Raw genomic sequence first — 21540 nt, 5'->3', positions numbered from 1 at the left:
TTATTTTACACCCCAGCTTGGTGATGTGTGACTTTCTTACCTGTATTTACTTGATTATTTTTTTCTTACTGCATAGGGGAGCTTTATTAGTTCATTTCATGTTACTGAAGGGTTTTGATAATGTTCGTTAAGAGAAACTAAAGGGAAAATACCAGTAAATAATAGTATTATATTCTTAAAAATCAGTGAAGGTTTAGCAATACCAGGTGCTGTCAGAGAGTTTCCTGGAGTGTTTGAGGAAGGTGGTGATTTCCAGCGTTTTTGAAAAATGAATGAGTTGCTTCTGTGAAATGTTGTTGGTATCGAAGTTGTGACGGTCTTTGAATGTATGGAAAGCTTTGTGGAGCTGCTTGTTTATGTGGCCACGGAGGCTTTGCGTGTGTCAACAAATGCGTGTTGTGTGTGCAATGACAAAGTCCTATCTCTGCAGCTTTTATAGTCATTTTCTTGTGAATGTTAACACTGTTCTCAATGAGTGGGAAAACCTTGACTAAATTTGATCAAAGACAAGATTCAGGTTTTTTTTATTGTGTGTCAACTTTCTCCACTGTTGGAAAATTATTGTAGTAGCTGAGTGTTGTTCAGAATTACTGTGAGGAGCAGAGAGGACACGGAGCTGCTTTTCAGGCCCCCAGAGCTGCTGGGGGGATCAGGGCCAGGGCTCACGAACACCGAGGGACAACAGGAAAACCAAACCCCGTTTCCCAGCCGGTGTGCGGCTGTGGTGCGGCCACAGGGGCTGCCCACCCTTCTCCACCCCTTCAGTCCTTGTACCTCTGCGGTGTTTGTGGGGTTGCATTCAGGTAACTGAAGTCATAATCTAGTAGTGTGCTTAAGAAAATAATACTTCTGAGTCTACCACGCCTTTAAAAACAAATTTGCTTTGTGTGTGCGCTGTGCATTGGCTTTAGCGTTACATAACGGGGGAGAACACTTTTCACACAGGTAGTGTCTTATCAGCTGATAACGCTGTCTTAAAACAACAAACCTGTGTGGGTTTGTGATGCCGGGATGCTATCAAAATATTTGAGGGGTTAGTGAGTGAGTGAGTTGCTGTCAGCATAGTCTGCCTGTTGTCCTGCGGCAGGTGATTTTGGGTGTAAGCGAAGCATTTGGGGTGTCTTTGGTGTTGGGTGGTTTCTGGGACCGTCAGCTCTGGCTGCTCCGGCTCTGGAAGGTTCTGCCGCAGCCTGGTTGGCTGCTCCTCCAGGGCACCTCCTGCCAAACCTGCCGGTGTGTGTTACCTTCTCACGACCAAAGCCGCCTTCTGAGTTTGTAGGAAGAATGCACATTGTGTTTGGGACTTAATTAACTGTATAAGCAGCAATCCCGTATTTGAAGTTTGCATTTGAAAAGAAAAACCTGTTGCCTTGATGTTTTGCATGACTGAGTGAACACATCGTGGTGCAGCAGGACTTGGATATCGATCGAAGATCTGCCTTGTAATTTGTCAGGTGTAAACAAGCATGGCAGGCACTGATGGTGTAATTTGTGTTCCACTGGGCTTTTCGGAGGCTTTTTCTAGCAGTCTTGGGTGGCAGCGCTCCGGTCAGCGTTCTGTCCGTCGCATAAACGGGCATTCTGGTTTCAGCGTGATGGGCACCTTACATGAGTCTTGCATATACTGATAACGCTTTGCAGCACAGAATATGTGGGATTTTTGGCTAGCGTGCATTCTCCTGTGATATTTCAGTTGCTAGGTTAATGGAGCAAATAACTACTTTAAAAGGAGTCAGATTTGGCATCGTGATGTTTCCCCAGTCTCAAATGGGTGTGTTATTTAATACGTAAAGCTGAAGCTGTAAGGTTTTCACGTTTTCTTTCCCTGCTCTCTTTCTCACCATCTCTCCCCCCGTAGGTGTTGGTGGAATGAGCGTTGCGTGTGTTTTGAAGAGAAAAGCAGTACTCTGGCAGGACTCGTTCAGCCCCCACCTGAAGCAGCACGCTCAAGACACAGCTAATCCCACCATGCCTGTTGTATTGACATCTGGAACAGGGTCCCAGGCTCAGGCACAGCCGCCCGCAAACCAGGCGCTGGCGGCGGGGACGCACTCCAGCCCGGTCCCCGGATCCATCGGAGTGGCGGGCCGCTCCCAGGACGACGCCATGGTGGATTATTTCTTCCAGAGGCAGCATGGTGAGCAGCTTGGGGGAGGAGGAAGCGGTGGAGGCGGCTATAATAACAGCAAACATCGCTGGCCCACTGGGGATAACATTCATGCAGAGCATCAGGTAAAGACAAAATAAAGTTCTATGTTTCCAAACTCAACACGTGAACGCGTCGGGTTCGTGATAGATGCTTTTAATGACGCCTTTAAAAGCTTGAGCTGGTTATTGTGCGGTTGGAATGGCAACAGTTGTACTTTCTGTTTTCTCTTTTCAGGATTGCGGTGCCTTGGTAGCTCTGAGCTGCAACGTTCTGCTCTTGAGGGTGTTGAAATCCTGTTGCGCTCTCTGTGACAGTCAAATGCGTGTTTGCAGAATTTATCATTCCCTTTATTGATTTTTTGTGTGTGTGAACCAGTGTAGCAGTGACTGGAGCTGCTTTTCAAATCTGTTGCTGTAGTTAAATAATTCTTATGTAATGGTATTACAAAACTGCCAATGCATGTAGGTTGGGCTTTTACCATTCCAATATTGAGAAACACAACTCTGGAAGTCGCTGGTAATGTATTTTCCTGTGTTTCTTTGCTTGTTTGTTTTGGGGTTTTGGGTTTGGGTTTTTCTGGTTATAATTGGGAGGGGAAGGAGCTATTTATGTGCTTAGCTGAGCGGAGAAGAGAACAGCCTTAATGTCATGAAACGGTGCTTGTAGAAACACGGCTAACTTCTTACGACGACGTAGCGTTTCTGAAAGGGTAGCGGGCCAAAGCGCGTCGCCGTAGTAGCGTTTACTCGAAATCTCCTCCGTTGCATTGTCAGATGTGCTGGAGTTAAATGAGTCCATGACTCACTCGGCTTGCTGTCTGTGACCTGTAAGTAACTCGGCAAAGAAAATGTGCTTCCTCTGCTAAGGGAGCAGAACTGGAGTGTAAGCACATTTTAAAAGCAAACGATGCCCACAGATGTTGTCGGAGCAGCAACCACAAAGCTTTTGCAAGCTTTATGAATATCTCCTCCCTCTAGTTTTTCAAATAATAGCCAACAAGCTCTTCAGCTTGATTTTCTTCAGTAACTTCTTGAATTAAATGATACTAAGAAATGTACCGCTTAATGAAAGGAAAACTCATTAGAAAATAACACTTGTACTCTTCAGAGGCAGAGCATGTCTGAGAAAGTTGTATGGACAAAATATACCTGCAGTGTTCAGCTCACAAGGTTTTATGTGATGCTTTCTCTGTTTTTCCCCCACGTGTTGTGAAGCTCAAGAAGCACCCACCATTATGTAGTTAATGTTGGGACCGTATCCGTTCTGGTTCCTGGTGGTTTTTACATCGGGTACAAGGCGTTTGTCACGTGGCGCGGGTGTTCTGCGTTCCGTATACATCTTCAAACCGGTCCTCGTGTTTCATTTCTTCAAAGCCAGCTCTGAGATGGGCAGTAACGCTTTTCTCGTGTCTCTTATTTGATGCCATGTACTCCAGTGATTGCTGGGCAGTTCTATCTGTGTTTATTGCTTCAGCCTTTCTTGGGTGCCCCTTTTTCTGTGGTTCTCTGTTTGCCTCAGGGTTTTACTCATGGGAAGCAGGATGTGGAATGTATGTAATCCCAATACTGCCTTTTCTTTTGATTTTTTTTGGCCACCTCTGCACCTGCTTCTTAAATTATAAATTCCTTGGAGCAAGAACTAGTCCTGTGCATACAAAATGGTTTCATTCGCTTTGGGCTTAGCTGAGGTAGAATTGAATTTGTCCTGCAAAAACAGAAGTGGAAGGAAGTGCTGGGACACACAGAGAAGGGAATGGTTAGGGGTGTCTGCTAAGTCTCACTTGCTTATGGACACACTTGTATTACTGCACTTTGGATTTTCAACTTCCAAAGATAATGCAGGGAGGGCCCTTGCCTTGTTGCCTTGAAGACTGGTTAGGAAACTCGGTACCTAAAAGATAATGGAAACTTGGAAAAAAATAATTATAGGGTAATATAGGTTAATGCCTGCCTAGAGCTTGGGAGGTCGTAATTAAAGGTAGAGGGATTTTTTTAATTGTTGAATCCCAGTTTCTTCTTGGTTCCACATGTAGACAGCCATCTGTCTCTGGTGATAATACTCCAGTGATTTTTTTACCAAATGATAGCATTTCATTAAGTGTTATTAAGTAGCTCTGAGCGTTGTGAGAACTGAACTCAGGGGATCCTTTCTTTTTCCTTTTCCCTTGTGCCGCTGTTCTCCCTGTCCCCGTTCATACCCGGAGCAGCGGCTCTGAGAACCGAGCTGTGAAGGGTTTGGTAGGGCTGACTTCAGGCAGCCTCTGCTCCCAGGGCTGCACGTGGTGTCCTCTTGGTGCAGACAGCAGGTTCTTTTTGGGTTTTACCTAGGAACTTTCTTTTCCCTCTGCATTTTTCCCTTCTCTCCCAGAAGCTGGAGGGACACACAGTGTTGATGTAAAATTAAGCAATTACAGATGCTACTGTCATTTTTGCATATTTAGGTATCAAAACCAAGCCATCCACACAAACAGCATATACGATAAATTCCTCTTCATTGTAGACACTGAAGTAGTGGTAAAATTGGCCTTTTTATTTTCTGGACTGGGCTCTCTGAACTCCTGAGCAGACTGCAGCTGTCTGCAGCTACAGATACTGAACACCAGGCTTTACATGGCAGACCCTTGATCAGCCAGGTCTTGACTGCGTAGTGTAGTCTTTTTTTACCCACAAAAGGCAGTGAGATTGTCCATGTCCACCAGCAATTCCAAGATTAAAACCAAAGAGGTTTAGGCTGTTGTTCGTTTACGATGCCCGGTTGCTCTTCAGGCTGTGTGTGCAGTTATAGCTGCACTGGGGTGTTTGCTCGCTGTTTATCCTGCAAAAAATGGGTAGGGATCAGAACCTGACTTGGAGCAGGTGAGTGAAGAGGTACGAGATGACTCCCGATGAGGAGTGGCCTGGGTTGGATTTGTGTTGGTTGCGTATCTCGTTACAAACCCCAGCAGCCACCCACTGCTCCCGAGGGGAACGCCAAGGCAGTCGAGGTATCGGTCAAGGAGAAGTTAGCGACGCTGAGCAGGTTCGTAGGGAAACCGGGCGGGTTTCGTGGATGGGGTCTCTCAGGGCTTGTGCACACACGTATGGTCTTGAGCCGGCGTGAAGACGGAGCGTCGCTGGTGGTGGTCCCTTCGGAATTGCACTGAATAGACACTCAGACTGTCTGGATTGCAGTTAGGCTAATGTGGGAGTTGCTTAGCAGAAGCAAATGATTTTAGGGATTTACTTTCTTTGAGAGCATGTTTAATTAATAATTTGAGACAATAGAACTCTGCAGGGATCGGCTTGTTGAATGTGGGGAATTTTTCACATACAGTTGGTGAAGAATAGTGAGAGCAACAGGGCCGGGACTGGGTTTTATGCTCAGTTTTGCCTTTTGGCAGCGTGACCGTGCAACTTCTGAACGGGGAGCTTGCATTCGAGTGGAGACAGGAGGTGATTCTGGCAGCCACCCCTTCTCGAGCTGTTGTCTAGGCTGGAGTTGAAGGCATGGAGCGAGTCCTTAACCGTGTGACCTCGTGATAGAGCACATGGCTTTGTTCTTGAAGATCGTTTTCCGATGTCCATTTCCTTCAGTCTGTTGAATTTTCGTGGGTGCTTCCTTGTCACAGCGAGCTGGTCGACATGGACATGGCTGTGCTGACTTAATACCCAGCTAATTTAGAACAGAACACCTTGCTGGAAGGAAATGGCTAGTTTGGCTGCTTTGTTTCGCAGAGGTTTCTCTATAGCACAGGGGCTGTCTTGGGGAAGAGGAATTGGAACATTTAAATTAGTTTTTTGCTTTGCATTGCCCTTTGAAAATTCCCCCTGAGATAGAAGGAGCATGAGCAGATTGGCTAAGTTGGATAATTAAAATGGGGTACTGGAAAATCCTTTTCTTGTACAGGGGAGAAAAACCACTCCGAGATCTTCAGAAAGTCATTTTAAGAATGTTTCCTCTGAATGTGTAGGGGTGGGAGCGAAAGGAAGAGCTTCCTGGGGGGCAAGCGAGTTGGATCTTGGTGTGGCCCGAGTGCTCGCACCAAAACTGATCCAGACACACGTCTGGGAAGCAGAGGATGGTTCTCCCAGGATCGGGCCAGCTCTGGCAGGGCAAATGGAGCTCCCTGCTTCCATAACCCAGTGTTTTGCAAGTGTGCACCCCAACAACGTGTGCCCAAGACATCGCAGGGTAACCTAAATTCCACATTAATAAAGCACTTCCCTTGGTGAATAAAATCTGAGGAAAACCATAATTAGCTAACGAAGCTGAGCCACTCGGAAAGGCGGCCTTTCTTGCATTTATTTCTGTACCCTGAATCATTAATCACCTTGGCTAAATGCCATGTGAAGCATTAGCCAATCTGAAATTTCAATAGCTTCTTGCTTCCAGTGCTAATGGTAGTAGCAGTTCTAATGATGAATCCTTTACTACAAAAATAGTAGTTAAACCACCTAATCCTGTCTAATACTTGTGACTTCACATTCTTTCTTTACCGGCTATTGTTGTAGGAGAGGACTAAAAATAGTGCAGTAATCGGTTGATGGAACGACGTATTTTAGCCCTGGACCTAGGTGGTAGTGGCAGACCTGTTGTTGACAGTGTGCGGTGCTTTGCTTATTGTCAGCTGGTAAATGGTCTTTTTTCCTCTTCTAGATCCTATATATATATATATATATATATGTGTGTGTGTGTATGTGTGCACTCAGGGTAGATATTTTTTAAATAAAGTGCTATATGAGCTGTTCGAACAAGACAAACACCATCAGTCTCCCACAGCTGAGTAGGTGGCACTTGTTTCCATCTGGAATTTGTAAACCTTTGGTTAATTTAAAAAACTTTAACAACTTGTGAGTATATAAATTGAGTCGTACAAAGTATTTAGGCTGTTCCACCTGCTATTTTTTTCCCCCTCCATTCTAAGGATGTTTGATTCAGGCAGCAGCCTGAATGTTTGTAGTGTTTCTTGTTCTTTCCCGCCTCAATCCCGGCTGAGGGAGCTGGGGCTCTGGAGCTGGAGAAGAGGAGACTGAGGGGGGACTCATTCATGTTTGCAGATATCTAAAGGGGCAGTGTCAGGAGGATGGAGCCAGGCTCTTCTGGGTGACACCCAGTGACAGGACAAGGGGCAATGGGTGCAAACTGGAACACAGGAGGTTCCACTTAAATTTGAGAAGAAACTTCTTCCTGGTGAGGGTGTCAGAGCCTGGCCCAGGCTGCCCAGGGGGGTTGTGGAGTCTCCTTCTCTGCAGACATTCAAACCCGCCTGGACCCCTTCCTGTGGAACCTCAGCTGGGTGTTCCTGCTCCATGGGGGATTGCACTGGATGAGCTTTCCAGGTCCTTCCAACCCCTCACATTCTGGGATTCTGTTCTCACAGTAACATTGCCCCTTTTTTTTGAGGAGTGTTTTACTAGAAAATAAAGATTTATTATTTTTTTCTATTACTAATTGAACAAGACATAAAATGTGGAGGCCTAGTGGGTGGAATCTGTGTGACACTCGCCTTTTCACACTTGCAGAGTTAACTGAATGTCCAAGCAGTAAATCCCGCTGCAATGTCCTTGTGCAAACTGGAGGCTGAGAAGCAGCATTCTGGTTTGCTTTGGTTACCCCATTTAACATAATTGGCTTAATAGAAACAGTGTAAACCCTCTTCAGTCGCTGTTACTGCTAGTAAATGCATATATTTAATCTGTTTAATGTTGTCCAACCTCAAAAAATAAAACTCATAAACCCTCGGGCTCAGGGTGCGCTTCCAGAGACAGGATTTTTACATCATCGGCTGGAATATTTCTCAGCTGCTGTTTGTCCAAAGGATTTTCTGGTTGGTTTGTTTGTTTTTTCACCTGTATGATTGGCTTGCTTTGTTTGCTGTGGTTTCATTCCACCTGTCCTCCTTCTTACCGGGAAACATCCCTTGGATAAGGAGGAAGAGAAAACCCTTGGTGATTCAGAGTGCAGCTTAGCCTGGGATAGTTCTGCTGTGCGTCTGCCTGGGTGAATATCAATTCTACATGAACGAGGATTCCTTAATATATAAGACTAGTGTACAATCCCCAGAGATACCTGCGGACCATGAAATGTGATGCATTATTACACTTTGAATTTATATGTAAAGGTCATATTAGCAACTGTGTTTGCTTAATATAAGGTGCAGTATTAGCACTGATTATTTACAGTAATATTTACTTAAAATTACAGTTCAACTACTTCGGTAGCTATCAGTTGAGGAAAAAACCTTTGGATTATTCTAGAATAAAAAAAGATGATACTGAAAATCCGCGAGGTAAATATATGTTGCTCTCCTGTTAATTTGTCAGGTCCCTCACATCCCTGTTTGGTAATTGTAAGGACAGTTCAGGGCCCTGGCTCTGTTAATGTAACTGACAGCACAATTCCTTTTGACAAGTGCCAGTTCGCCCCCTGGGCCTTGTTCTTTGCTGGGTTAAAATTAACCGGAGTTTTCAGTCCCAGCAGCCCTGTGTGTCCTGGCAGGTTCTCGTCTTTACTGGTCCTTACTGGGGGCACACTGGTGCTTGTGCAGCTTTCCCTGCTCATCCTTGGCTGCGTTGCGGCTCTTTAACACTGGGGCATCTGCCCCTCTTTAGGGATGATCCTGCTCTCCGTGAGTTGTTACCCCTCTCATAGGTGATTTAGACCCTTGGTGATGCTTGGATGATCGCTTGAGTCTCCTTTGCTCTTCTATAAGCGCTTCCAAAACTTGTAAATGCTGGTGGTATCTGTGACAGTGTGTGGAGGGGCTCAGGGGCAGGAAACGTGTCTCGCCTGGGTTTGTGGTGTGCTAGGTGAGCAGGAGCACAGGACATCTTTGCTTTGTTTCTGTTATAGCTGTATAAATTCCCAAGTGTCCCAGATACAGACAGGGACTGACACCTCTGTAACTTCAGGACCAGGAAAGCGTTTGCTCCTGAGTTGCTGCCGTTGAGTTCTGCAATGGCGAGGCCCTCTGATCTTGTTTATATTAAAAAGAGTGTAACTGTTGTGTGTGAGACGACTGCCTGACGTAAATGAGCTGCGTGCTGCTCAAGAGCTTGGGAAACCCACAGTGAATACGTTTGATGTGGAGTTACCAAGAAGCTCTCGTGCTGCGCGGGAGGTTGAGTTTGAAGAGTGACCGCTTGACCTAAAGAGAGATGGGTTTGTGTTGCGATGGGCAGTGGGTGAGAGCAGAAAGCGCTCCGTGTGTGTCTAAAACAGGCGGTGGGGATCCACGATTGAAACTTGGAAAGGCCTCTGTAGCCTTGGTCTGTGTGAGGCCAAGAATTTTTATTCAGGAGACAGAAAATAAGATTTGGAGGGTTGACCCAGAGTGACTGTGTAATGAGTAATACAGCTGGCGCTTGCTTTATCGCACGTTTTTCAGAGCAAAGGTGAAAATTGGTTAAGAGGGCTTTGGAGAGGCTGAACTGACCTCGGCCCCGGCGAAGCGGCGCAGCCCGCTGGAGTTTACTCCAGGGTCTACTCCAGTTTCTTGGTGCGCTGGACAAATCCACTTTCCGCGAAGGCAGGAAATTATTTCTGAGTCAGTGAAGTGGCTGTAAACTGGAGTGTGTTATAGTGACATACATTTGTATATTAGCGTGCATGGAAATTACTCTTCTTGAATGAAATTCTCATTAATTTTGGTGGGGTTTACGTAACTCCTGAGTGCATACGCAGCATTTGATGTGAAGGAGAGGAATGTTTTTGTGCAGTGAGGTTGTTTTGTTAACTCCCGTTCAGTAGCAGTGGTGCTGAGGCACGGAGCCTCAGTTTTGTTAAGCAGGCTTCAGACAGCACCGCGCTGGTTTGTGCGAGGTCAGAAAGGAGGAGCGTTCTCCACGGGAGGACGGGAGGTCTGGGAGGTCTGTCGGTGCCGCGCAGGGTTGTGCACTCCGCGTTGTGCACTCCGCGTTGTGCACTCCGCGTTGTGCACTCCGCGTTGTGCACTCCGCGTTGTGCACTCCGCGTTGTGCTTCGCTGGGAGAGTCTGAAGCAGCGGTGCCTGCGAGCAGGAGTCAGGTCTGGTTGGCTCACTGTGAGCGGCCCAGACTGCAGCTGACCCGTCTGCCTGCGGTTCCCGTGTTGCTCGACATACCCTCTTCCTCCCAGGAACCAGGTTGTCATGTCGGAGCCAGACGTCAGGGCATCGCTTCCTCCAGCAGCCGATTTATCTTGGCGTTGTCTTCTGGATTTCTTTCAAAACTCTGGCTCGGTGGTGATCCAGATTTTATGGTAATCACATCTCATTGACGTTAGCGCTCATCTGTGAAGAAGTTCTTTCTCTGTGGGCCTCCTTGTTTCTAGTGTCGCCACCATCGTGACTCTGCTCCGCGTGTCTGTTATGGGTCAGTGATAGCTGACGGGAATAGACCCCGATGAAGTTGTAGACTGTATCATTTAATTACCATTCCAGAGCATTACCTGCCTTTTGCAATGCCACGGTGTAGGAAGTCATGACTTTGGCTTTATGCTCTGCTGTTTCAGAAGCCATTTGTTCTTCTTTCAAAGGAAGTGAAGGAGCTCTGTGATATTTGTGCACACTTGTAAGAAAATTAGGTGAAGAGGTGCTGAAGATTTAATATTATACAAGTGGGGAAATGAGAAGAGAACGTTTTGGGTACGGTCTTTGTCAATTGAATAATAAACTGGCCTGTCTTACAAACAAATAGATACAATGATTGTTTCGAGGTTCCCATAGCACAGATCCACCTTTGGGAGTTGATTTGCTTTGGTGAAGTTGGGGGACACACAGTAAGCAGCCTCTGTTTTTCCTGGGTCGGTGCCGTTGCGGCTGTGGTTTGCTGGGACGTTGCTTTAGCAGTGGGAGTAACAGACATCACCTCCTGAACCTCTTTGGAGAGTTTCTCCGTTCCTCACGTGTCTCATTGCAATAGTAATTTGCTGCTGTGCAGTTTTTGTGGCTCAGCGTGTCTGGGGGTTGCAGCGCTTTCCATGAGTTCAGCCTGAAATGGCCCATGGAAGAGTTTGGTCTGACCTGTGTCGCACAGGAGGCAGCCGGGATGTCTCAGCTGGCAGGTGCTGGTGGAGGGGACGGTGCAGGGGAGCGTGTGCTGGTGCCCGTGCTGTGGTGTTTGGAAGGTGGGGTCTTGTTTCCGCGCTGTTCCTGGCTGATGTGATAAGTGTCGCTGCAGAAGGTGGCAAGACTGAGGCATAACTGAAAATAACTTTGAACTGACATACAGTAGTAAGAGGTTATCTTATTGTTAAACTGTGATTCCAAGTGACTGACCGTTGAGGATTGGTGAATTACATAAACACATGTTAGATAATTTAACAATATGTTACTAAGCTTGGCTTAAAATACTAATAAAGTGTCATCACAACCACGTCTTTACTTGGTTCTGCTGGAAATAGAGGCAGGAGTATCAGAAGTCAGGGTAAGCGTGGTGTAGCTGCGGATGGTGCTGCTCACGGGCTGGTGCAGGAGCATCTCACCCGGTTTGGGGGTGTGTGGTGGTTGGGTTTTGTTGGTTTGTTTTCTCCTGTAAATCACCACCAAGTCTGCTGGGTTCCTCCCCTTGACCCAGCGGAGGCTGCACCCAGATCAGCTGCTCAGCGCGTGTCCTGTACCGGACGCAGTGAACAGAGTGTGTGGATTACTCACAAATAGGTGTTTTATAAACCATTGCCCCTGTTCTAGCGAAAAGGTGCATCAGATCTGTTGGGCTGCAGGGCTGTGTAAGCCTGGAGTAGGTGTGTGGTATTGCTGATGTGTTTGCGGCTGCTGTAACAAGCTGTCGGAGGAGGCAATAGCTTCTGAATCGTGGCACGTGGTTCAGCTTCTGTGCTTTGTCCTCAGGTCCATAGTTGGGTGTTTTTTCTTTGTTTCTGCCCATGTGCTCCATGGCCACATCTGTAGGGACTTGCCTGGGTCGGGTTTCGGAATGAAAATTCGATGTAGTGTTTTCTTGCATGTTCAACATATCTGAGTTACTTAGCTAACAGCTTCACGGTGCTGCTTTTTTCCCTGTTTTAATTGAATCTAATTGATCTTAAGGCGTTGCTTGTATGTAACTTGAGTATTGTACAAGAGTCTTTACTTGATCTTCACCTGAACAGGAATAATGCTGATTCTCTTGCTTATGCGGACTCTGTCACCTGAAGTCGTGCGACTTACTGTGCAGTATGTAATAGAGTTGGTTGTGTTAGACTTTGTGTGTCTGCAAAGTAATTGCTAGTTTTGCCGTTTTTGTGCGTGTATAAATCCAACACTAATTGTTGTAGCTTCTGGGAGTCTTAAAGGTAAGTCATCTTTTGGAGATCAATACCCTTGTTGTGTGCTGTAATACGGAGTGCAGCTCTCAGTCTGTATCAGAAGAAATGCTGTAAACTGTGATTAGCGTGAAAAAAAATACAAGCATTTCCTCATCTGTTTTTCTTACCCATCTATAAATAGGTGCGTTCCATGGATGAACTGAATCATGATTTTCAAGCGCTCGCTCTGGAAGGACGGGCGATGGGAGAGGTAAGCGAAAGGCCTGCAGAAAATCCGGGTATTTTGGGGGGAGGAGGAAAAGAAATAACAGTTTATGGAGGTTGCTGGAGTGAATCTGGGCTTGAGAGGTCTCCATTGTGGCTGTGAAACTTGTGTGTGTGTGTGTGTTTGTGCTTCAACAACATAAAAACCTGTCAGGCTGGAATACATCTTAGTAGGAGGAACAGCTAAGCCCTCCACCTGTTGTATCATCAAACAGGAAAATGGTGCTTGCAAAAGAACAGTTAGAAATATGTCTTGTGACAAGTGTTAGAGTACTTGTAGCGTGTTTATTTTGGGATCCAGTGATCTCAGACCCCAGAATGTTGTGGGTTTAGTTGTCTGGCATTGTCTGCTGCTCTGTTTCCACTCCTGGCTGCCTTTTGATTCTTGTCATGAAGCGCAGGGCTGTGTTTCGGGGTTGGAGGCACCAAGTGCTCCGGACAGGTCAGAGCGCCGAGCAGGGAGCGCCCGATAACGGCCCCTTCAGTTCCAACTCCACAGAAACCCAGCGAGAGTTATTTTAGTCCCACGGCGCAGATTTGGGGGAGGTGGCCGTTGGGTTTCTTCGAAAAGGAGAACTTGCCTGTTTTTAGGGTGTCTTGAAAGAATAGCGAGTTGCTGGAGTTGGCCGTGTCAGGTTCCTCAAAGTCGCATGTAAATGCTTCTTTTCCTTGACTTGTTCCCTTTTCCTTTATAGTCCTTCCCTTCAGACACTTGTGGAAGAACAAAGACGAGAAAATCATGTCCTGTAGGAGGATATTAATGAGCAGCAGGACAGCGTGATATATGGGTCTTGTTTTGGCCAGCCTTCCTCTTCTGCATTCTCGTCCGTCAAGTTCAGACCAGTTTATTTTCTAGACCGTCCTATCTCTGTGACCTACTTCATGAGCCAGGTTTAAAAAAACAACCCTAGAACCCCAAAAATATTGTTTTGAAGAAAAGAGCAAAGCAGCGCTATTGCGTGGTGGGGTTCACACCAAGGTGAAACACCCCGGGGAATCAATGGTGCTTGCAGCTCAGCTTCTCCTTTCCTTCCTTCTCTGGAAGATCATAATACTGAGCTGTAGTTCAATTTGGCAGTACTCGATAGGAAAAGTCTCTTTTTCTCTAGGTTATATTAGCCCACATGGAGACTATTGACTAAGAGTAGCTAAAACTGATTTACAAAGGAGAAAACAAGACATTAAAAACCCATCTAAAGCTGCTGAGGACCAGCTGATGCGTGTCGATACGAAGCATGCCAGCGGAATGACGGGGGTGTCAGCGTTCTCTGAATATTGGTTTTTAACGCCTCGCTTGGGCAAGACGCTCGTGTTCAGATGTAGAGCGCACAGGCTCTTTGGAAGCCCGGTAAGAGTCAGAGAGCACGTTCTGTACGTAACGTGGCATTATCCAGCTCAAATGCCTGAAACCATTCCTAAATATGCTGATTTTTACCAACTCCTAGTTTATTCATCCATTTCTTGAGAGAAGTGGATTGGGTTTGGTTTTTGGGGCTGTGAGGTTTCCCTTCCAATGACTCGCTCCTTTTTTTCCACCTTCTTCTCGTAACTGTGATGCAGAAAGCTTTGGCACTCGGATCCTCTCGTCACCGGGCTTTCCACATACTGGAACGTGCGTGTTTGTCTAGGGAGGGCGGCATTTCACCCTTCTCTTGAAGCTTAGACACCATTTCTTGTTTTTTTCTTGGGGGTTTTTCTCCCTCAGTCTCAGAGTTTCCTTTCTTCCATTGAATTTTCTCTGTATTTCCCAAGGTATTTCAGACTAGATCCAGCTGGCCGGTGTGAGGAGCTGTGTACACTGAGATCCTGCGGGGTGTGTATTGGCTTTCAGGACCGTGTTCTTCAAGTCCAGCTTTGATTTTGTGCAGCGTGAGCTGCCCTAGCGAGGCACTGGCGGTTTCCTCCGCTGCTCCTGGAACGTGAAGGGAACTCACGGAGAAAAGTCAGCGTGCTAAGGAAAGAAGAGTCTGAAATAAATGAGGAAAAGAGCAAATTCAACTTGTATTTCTTGATCGTGTGTCTTCTGAGCCTTACCTGCAGAAGTGTCAATGATCTACTTTGGCCCAACAGTAGAATTGCTACAACCGCCATGGTTGGTTGTGGCAGAGCTCTTGAGCATCCAGCGCTGACGTGATCCGCGGTTGCCCTGTCCGGGTGTCCCCTCCGTGTCCTGCCTGGGTCCTGGAGCAGCCCCTGCCCTCCAGTGAGCGGCGCTTGGTTGTGAGCGGAGTTGTTGTGATGCTGGGCCGAGGTGTCTGGTTAAAAACCCTCAAACCGAAACCCAAGCAAAACAAAAGAAAAAAAAAGATGCTAAAACCCTTCACATGACTCCCTGCTAACGTTCTCATAAACTTACGATTCATTGGCAGCTGGGCTGGGGAGTATTGACAGTTCGGAATAACGTTTCTGTTCGGAGCTTCACAGTGTGTGTTTATTGTGTTTCTTTTCCAGCGCTAGCAGCTCTAGAAAGGGAAGACTTGAAGCCCCATGTGTGCAGCCTGATGGTGCCACAGCAGCTTCGCTGGCACGTCAGGACGGCTCCGGGCGAGCTCTGTGAGCACCGGTACCCGCAGGGGCTGAGCGAGGGGCACCAGGGCTGTTGTGCCCATGCTGGCGGCTGCCGAGGGGCAGCTTGCTGCTCAGCTTTCCCCACTGTATTCCCAGTAATGTGATTCCGCCCCGTTTTTTGTGCTATCGGACCCTCCTAGGAGCCGGTTTAACGCCCTGAGCCGGCAGAGAGCTGCGTGTTCTTTGTTAGGACGGAGCAGAGCTGTTCTTGCAGCAGCTGTACAGCTGCCCGTGGCACTTAAGCTCGGCTTGCTCGATGTGTGCTCAGCCTCCCTATCTTGTTTGGTTTTGAGATGGCAACATTTTTTAGGGTAGATAACATCTTAGTGTTTGTAAACCCACAGTGCTGCCCAAACGTGATTTGTAAATATGTGCTCTGCCTTCTCCTACCTGTTGCTGCAGATAAACCGAGTTCTCCAGCTGCACAGATGACGGCTTTTATCTTCATATTTTCCTTGTCTGAAGGGCATCAGTTTACTTAATTTGTCTAATTCGTAATCCCATCTCAGTGGGATCTGGATGCACGAGCTCCGCACTTGCGGGTTGTAGAATTGCTCCTGTTGATGTGTAAGTCGTCCCCTCCCCTCATCCCCGCTCTACTAAATTGAATATTGGCCTAACTCTGTAAGTCCTCTGTAAGAGGGCTTAGAAGGATTATTTTCATATTATATAGGGTCAATTTTAATAAAAACTGGGCAGCAGATCAGCTAGTCCAGTTCTAAAGCGCTGCGTGTTCTAAAATTTCCAACCTGAAGAACTGGGCGATATTCACTTAAAATCATTTTAGGTTGGTTTTTTTTTCATTGCAACCGACATCTTTCCCTGAGGACAGACGAATCACGTTGGCGGCCTGTTGCATAATTCAGGAGGGATGATCGCTGCGCGCTCAGCCTCCCGGGCGGGTTGGAGCAGCGCTTGGCGGAACCAGGGATTGCACTGCATGGGCTTCTGAGGTCCCTTCCAGTCCCTGACATCCTGGGATTCTGCGGCTGCACGACACCCGGTGTCCTGCGCTGTGAGGTGTTGGCAGACAAGTGTTCAGTTGCAGGTAACATCTTGTTTAATCAGTCCGTATCGCTTTCTTCTTCAGAATTCCTTGAGATGGAATAAGGAGGAAAGTAGTTATTTTTTATAGGATGGCAGCAACAGGACTGAAAAAGCTGCGTTTTAAGAAATATGGGGATGATAGAAGCTTAAAGAAATGGTAACGCCCCTGATGTGTGTTCGTGTCTGTAAACATCGTTCATGTCTGTAAACACACTGGCTTGGCGTTCACCTCCTCGGGGTCGCCCCGCGGAGCAGATGGAGGAGCAGGTTATTCTGTTTGGAAGTGAGTTTTGCTGATGGGAGTCGCTCGTCCTTGCAGTTGTCTGGAGTTATTTTTGGATCACATCAAAGGGGAGCGTGGTGCAAGCTCTCCCGCTTTTGTCGCTCGGGGGAGGATCACGAGCAGCCCTGCGCTGTGGTTACGATGCCGTAAGTCACCAACACGTCTCTAAAAAGTGAGGGACGTGCCGGTACCTCACAGGGTTTCTTCTGTTGGTTGTGGAGAAGGAGCAGCCAGGGAAACACTGGGTTTTCTACTCGATGGTCTGAGAGTTAAAGGAGCAAGTTGAGTCTCATCCCCTCGGTAGGAAGAAGACAATAAAAAGCCAGAGGTGGCTTAGCGCTTGGATTAAAATGCTGAGGAAAACCAAAGCTTGGTGTTTCCATACTGAAAACTTCTGATACTCGAGGTCAGAGTTCTGACCGAGTGTGTGACTGTAGGGAAGGGAAGGGGAGATGTCTCAGACGCTGTTCTGCTGTACCCTTGAATTTGCACGTCTGCTGGTGGAGTACAGAGTTATCAACACTTGTGATGTATAGAGACAGCCACTAATCTGATGATTCTTGTTTGTTCTATGGTAATTTCAAACAGATGCAAGTACTTGTTAATCTTCCAGTTCCTTTAGTTTTATTCCAAGTTCAGCAGGCAAGGCTCGTTTATTTGGTTAATTTGCTCTGAATGTACTGTTGCTTCCTGTCTGAATCGCATACATCTCATTCAGCCTGGAGATTTAATTTGGAGATTGTAGGCTTGACACGGAAGGCACTGAAGCAGGGCTGGAAGTTTCCCTCGCCGTATGTAGAAGCCACACGGCAGGTGTTTCCTCGGTGAAGCTGCGATTTTCAAAATACATCTGCTCACCAGGGCTCGCCGCTCTTTCTGCCACCTCACGATCTACAGGACAATCTTTTTTGGATTCATTCAAGCCAAGGATGACTTTCTGCCTGGTTCTCAGCCCATAGCCTCTTTCTTCGCATCGGTAGGAGCAACGCGCATGGCAGGTGCAGTGGCCCAGAACCCTTCACTCTTATGTGTTCGCAAATAACCTCGGTAGCGTGGAGGGTCCTCAGCAGCCGTTCAGTAGCGCCAGGTGGGAGCTCCTGGCACCTCTGGTGCTGTTCTGGCCCTGCCAGCATCACAACCTCGGGCTCTGGAGGCGGGAATCTGTGCTGGGGACGTTCAGAGCCTTCCTCGCGGCTCAGGCGGAGGTCACGGTAACGTTGTGGTCAGAACAGGCTCTTTTCTGCTGATGTTCTTCTTCCAAGGAGCTCTCGCGCCGGGAGGCTGGCGGATGTCAGTGTGTGTGTGCTTACGTGTGTGGGTTCACAGAGCCTTGAAGAATGGCGGAGGATTGCTGAGACCGAATCGTTACCTCAGTTGCTGTATGGGCTTTCACTCTAGGAGAACACAAATATTTTGATTATAAAGCATGTATCAGTTTGTGTTTAATGATTGATTCATGTTTAGAAGGGAGACGCTTATGGTTTATGTTTGCATTTTATACTTATTTTAATCATGCTTTGTTTTTTGTTGTTTTTGTTTTGTTTTGTTTTAATTGCAGCAGCTGTTGCCGGGTAAAAAGTTTTGGGAATCTGATGATTCCAGCAAAGATGGACCAAAAGGGATATTTCTGGGAGATCAGTGGAGAGACAGTGCTTGGGGAACATCAGGTAGCTCAACTGTTTACTTGATTTAGTTGGGATTGAATACAGAAATGTAATAGAAAACTATTAGAAAAACCCACATTGTTTTGTGATAGAGTTAAAAGATGTCCGTAGTTACAAAAACATTATCTAATGTGGATGTGTGTACCCGTGTGTTTATCTGCTTAAGATTTTAGATGCCATTGAGATCTTGATTTAAACTTCTGCTGTGTGTTCTGCCCTGGGCTGGATCACTTCAGCAAACACAACCCCAGAACCCTTTAACTGCTAAACCAACCAACCAACCGAACCCCAGCACCATTCCATTGAAAAAATGACAAAAAGTGTTGTTTTAAATGAGTAGTGTCAAAGTTTATCTGCCAAGGATTTTGATCTTGGATCAGAGACGATCCCTTATTCTGGAGTGGAGCGGAGGGTGCTCAGGTTGGTTTTAGCTAAATGGCAAAAAATAGCGTGCATGTGCTGAATTTGAAATGCTAACCTTTTACTTTTCATGTTCCGTGCTGTCTGTATGTAACAAATATGCTCCTTAAACACCGCTGAGCATCTCGTGCAGTTTCCACACGACTGCGCAGAGCTGCAGCTCCAGGGGAGATGGGATTCAGAGCAACCGCTCTGTCGGCTGGGGATTTCCTGCTGAAGACATCCCTTAGGAGAGCAAAGGCTTTGGGGAAGTTGCAAGGGAATTTTTTTATTACTTCAATTTCAAACTGGCTGTGAAGAGGGGATGAAGCTGCTCAGGATTGCGCTGAATGTCGCAGCCTGGCTGGGTGCCGGGCAGGTTTTGGGGAGCAGCTGCATCCCGTGGATCTGCATCCCACTGTCCTCACCGGCACCTTGTGCCTGGCTTTATGAGTACCAGCTGAACTTGAGGGAGGGTTTAAGGGCTGAACCAGACCCTGCACAGCAAGAGCTGCGGAGCGTTTCTGCTTTGCTGTGCCTGTGGGGCGGGTTCCATCCAGCAGACAGGCAGGGTGGACGTGGGGCAGGAGCCTCCTCCACCACCCGGTCTCCAGGAGTCAGCGCCCTTCATCTCATCTGCTTTGTTTATTTTCAGTCAGTCCTCTGCACCTTAGGAGCCTCTGTTCCCCAACCATGGCCCGAACCGGTGTCTGTGAGTCAGGGCTGTCAGAGTTCCCTTTTGCTCAGCTCAGATGAAGAGAATGGCCGTGGGCTGAGTAGTTGCTCACGGTCTCTGCCCTGGAGCAGGGAGCACAGCTTGGAGGTGTCCCTGGCCAGACTTGTTCCGTGGCCAGTGGAACAAGTCCGGTTTTCTGTAAGATGCCCTCCGCTCCATCCGTGTTCCTTTGTGTCCACACTGTGCGCTGCAGTCCCCCCATACGGCTTTGCCTCTCCACTATTCCACCTTGAAGTTGCTGGTTTAAAGCCAGAACCGCTGGAAGGAGCAGCCCTGGAGCTGCCCACCCTTCTCTCCCCTCCCGCTGGTGGCAGTAGTTGTGCAGCGGTGCAGTGAGACCTGCTGGGAATCGGTCTGGGTTACAACCAGCTTTGTCAGCTCTTTGTTAACTTTATCCTGGAAGAATCTCCCCAGTCCACTTCACTTTGTGGGCACAGAGAGGCTCGTGCAGTCTCGGGGGAGAAGGCAGGAAAGTGTAGCCAGAAGCAACAACAGAATTACTTCTCCTGCCAGCTTATAAGGCAGCTACAGTACCAATATCATTGCATGTCCCTTCCACCGTCCCCGGGCGGCTGCTGCATGTGTGCCTGGTATTTCTGACTCACTGACTATTGCCAGGAGCAGGGAAGTTTGTCCCTTCCCTCCTTGGGGACACAGGGTCCCCTCTGCCCAGCCAGCGATGTGTGCAGAGCTCGGAAGGACTTGGAGACATCTGGGGCTGGGCTGGTTGGATCGCAGACCCTCGCGCTGCAGGGCTGAGGAAGGAGAAATGAAGTTCTCATAAACTTTTTCTTGAGGACATAGCAGCTGAGAGAAACTCTGGTCCTGATGTGGATGTGGCACTTCACATGACCAAGAAAGCAGACGTGGGCTGGTTTAGCAGTAGGATGGTTCAAAGGACAAACCAAGACTGATGCATTTTCACTGTACTAATGTGAGAGTTTTACTAAAACCGAAAAGTAGAGCTTTGTTTTTTTAATTGCAACCTTTACTTAGACTTCACATTTCTGCCATGTTAAGATTTTAGGCGTTAAGTGTAGCTATTGCTTGTAGGCTTACAGGTAATAACATTTTAAAAAGTGAGAAAGCCATTCTGCTTTTTCTAATGGGCATCCTCAGAGTCCAAAAGTTGGCACTTGTTAGTACAATTAAGACCCTAGAAAGTATGTAATGACTTGCCTTCTTTGAACAGTTGAATCTACTGATAAGAATGACCCATGTTTTTGTTCCAGATCACTCTGTTTCCCAGCCCATTATGGTTCAGAGAAGACCTGGTCAGGGGTTTCATGTGAACAGTGAAGTCAACTCGGTGCTGTCCCCCCGCTCAGAGAGCGGCGGCCTTGGCGTTAGCATGGTGGAGTACGTGTTGAGCTCGTCTCCGGGAGACTCCTGCCTAAGGAAAGGAGGATTTGTAAGTCTGCCTGATTCTAACGTTTGAGTTCCCATCATGTTCTTTTCTCCATTTGCTGCTTGGTTTGTCCTTCGTTAATCCATTCCTGAAGGCAGGTGTTTCTTTTATTTGCTCTTAGTCCAGCTGTCTGTTTCCAACGGGTCCGCTAGCAGGGTAACTGTTGTTCTTGACTTGAGGAACGCGGTGTGGGAGATGGATGTGAAGGTTGCTGACGTTCCCAGGTTCCTCAGCAGCAATAACAACTCATCTAAACTTGTTGTTGGGAAAAGTATGCAAATATTCCCGTGGTTTTTGAATGAGCGGGTGGCTGCTTTGTTGCTGGCTGAGAACAAAAAGCTCCACGTAAGGACGCTAGAGATGTAACGTAGCTACAAGAGCCACTGGGGCAGGGGAGCGCTTTTGGGGCGTTTCATTGCCCACGGAGAGATGGAATTAGTCCTGTGCTCTGTGGGTGGGGAAGGGTGCAGAGGTGCTGCCACCTCCGATTTAAGGATGCGAGAGGCATTATCAGGGCCCATCCCTGTAGGAGAAATTGGCCACGTCTCAGCTCTACCTCATCGGCCCAGTGCCGGATCAGAATTGTTGGAACACACAAAAGCTGAGTAGGTTTGTTACTGTGGGGCTGCTGTGCTCATCTCTGGGTTGGCTTCATTCATCCTTATTGTGGTCCCTCATTAGTGGGCACCTGATAACCTCGTTGAACCCTGAGCAAGGTGGTTTTTGAGACATGAACAGTCAGTGGAAGGAGCCCATTTATCACCCCGGTTGGGGTTAGAGGTGCCTCCTGCAGCACCATCC

At 47.4% G+C, this 21540-nt stretch overlaps 1 protein-coding gene across 8 annotated transcripts in view; it reads left to right on the top strand.

Annotated features, from left to right (window-relative positions):
* PUM1 (pumilio RNA binding family member 1) overlaps positions 1 to 21540 on the top strand; it is a 55182-nt gene that overhangs the window by 2285 nt on the left and 31357 nt on the right. For 6 of the 8 annotated variants that reach the window (XM_065857367.2, XM_065857366.2, XM_065857365.2 and 3 more), the window contains exons 2-5: positions 1859 to 2232; positions 12552 to 12620; positions 18091 to 18199; positions 20564 to 20742. In XM_065857367.2, the coding sequence (XP_065713439.1) occupies positions 1870 to 2232; positions 12552 to 12620; positions 18091 to 18199; positions 20564 to 20742 (720 nt within the window). In that variant the 5' untranslated portion in view covers positions 1859 to 1869. The remainder of the gene's footprint in view (positions 1 to 1858; positions 2233 to 12551; positions 12621 to 18090; positions 18200 to 20563; positions 20743 to 21540) is intronic. The other 2 variants (XM_065857368.2, XM_065857363.2) reach the window with 1 other exon arrangement.

This window comes from Patagioenas fasciata, chromosome 25 (genome assembly GCF_037038585.1).
Source record: "Patagioenas fasciata isolate bPatFas1 chromosome 25, bPatFas1.hap1, whole genome shotgun sequence".
NCBI lineage: Eukaryota > Metazoa > Chordata > Aves > Columbiformes > Columbidae > Patagioenas > Patagioenas fasciata.
This window is presented reverse-complemented; position numbering and strand designations above follow the sequence as displayed.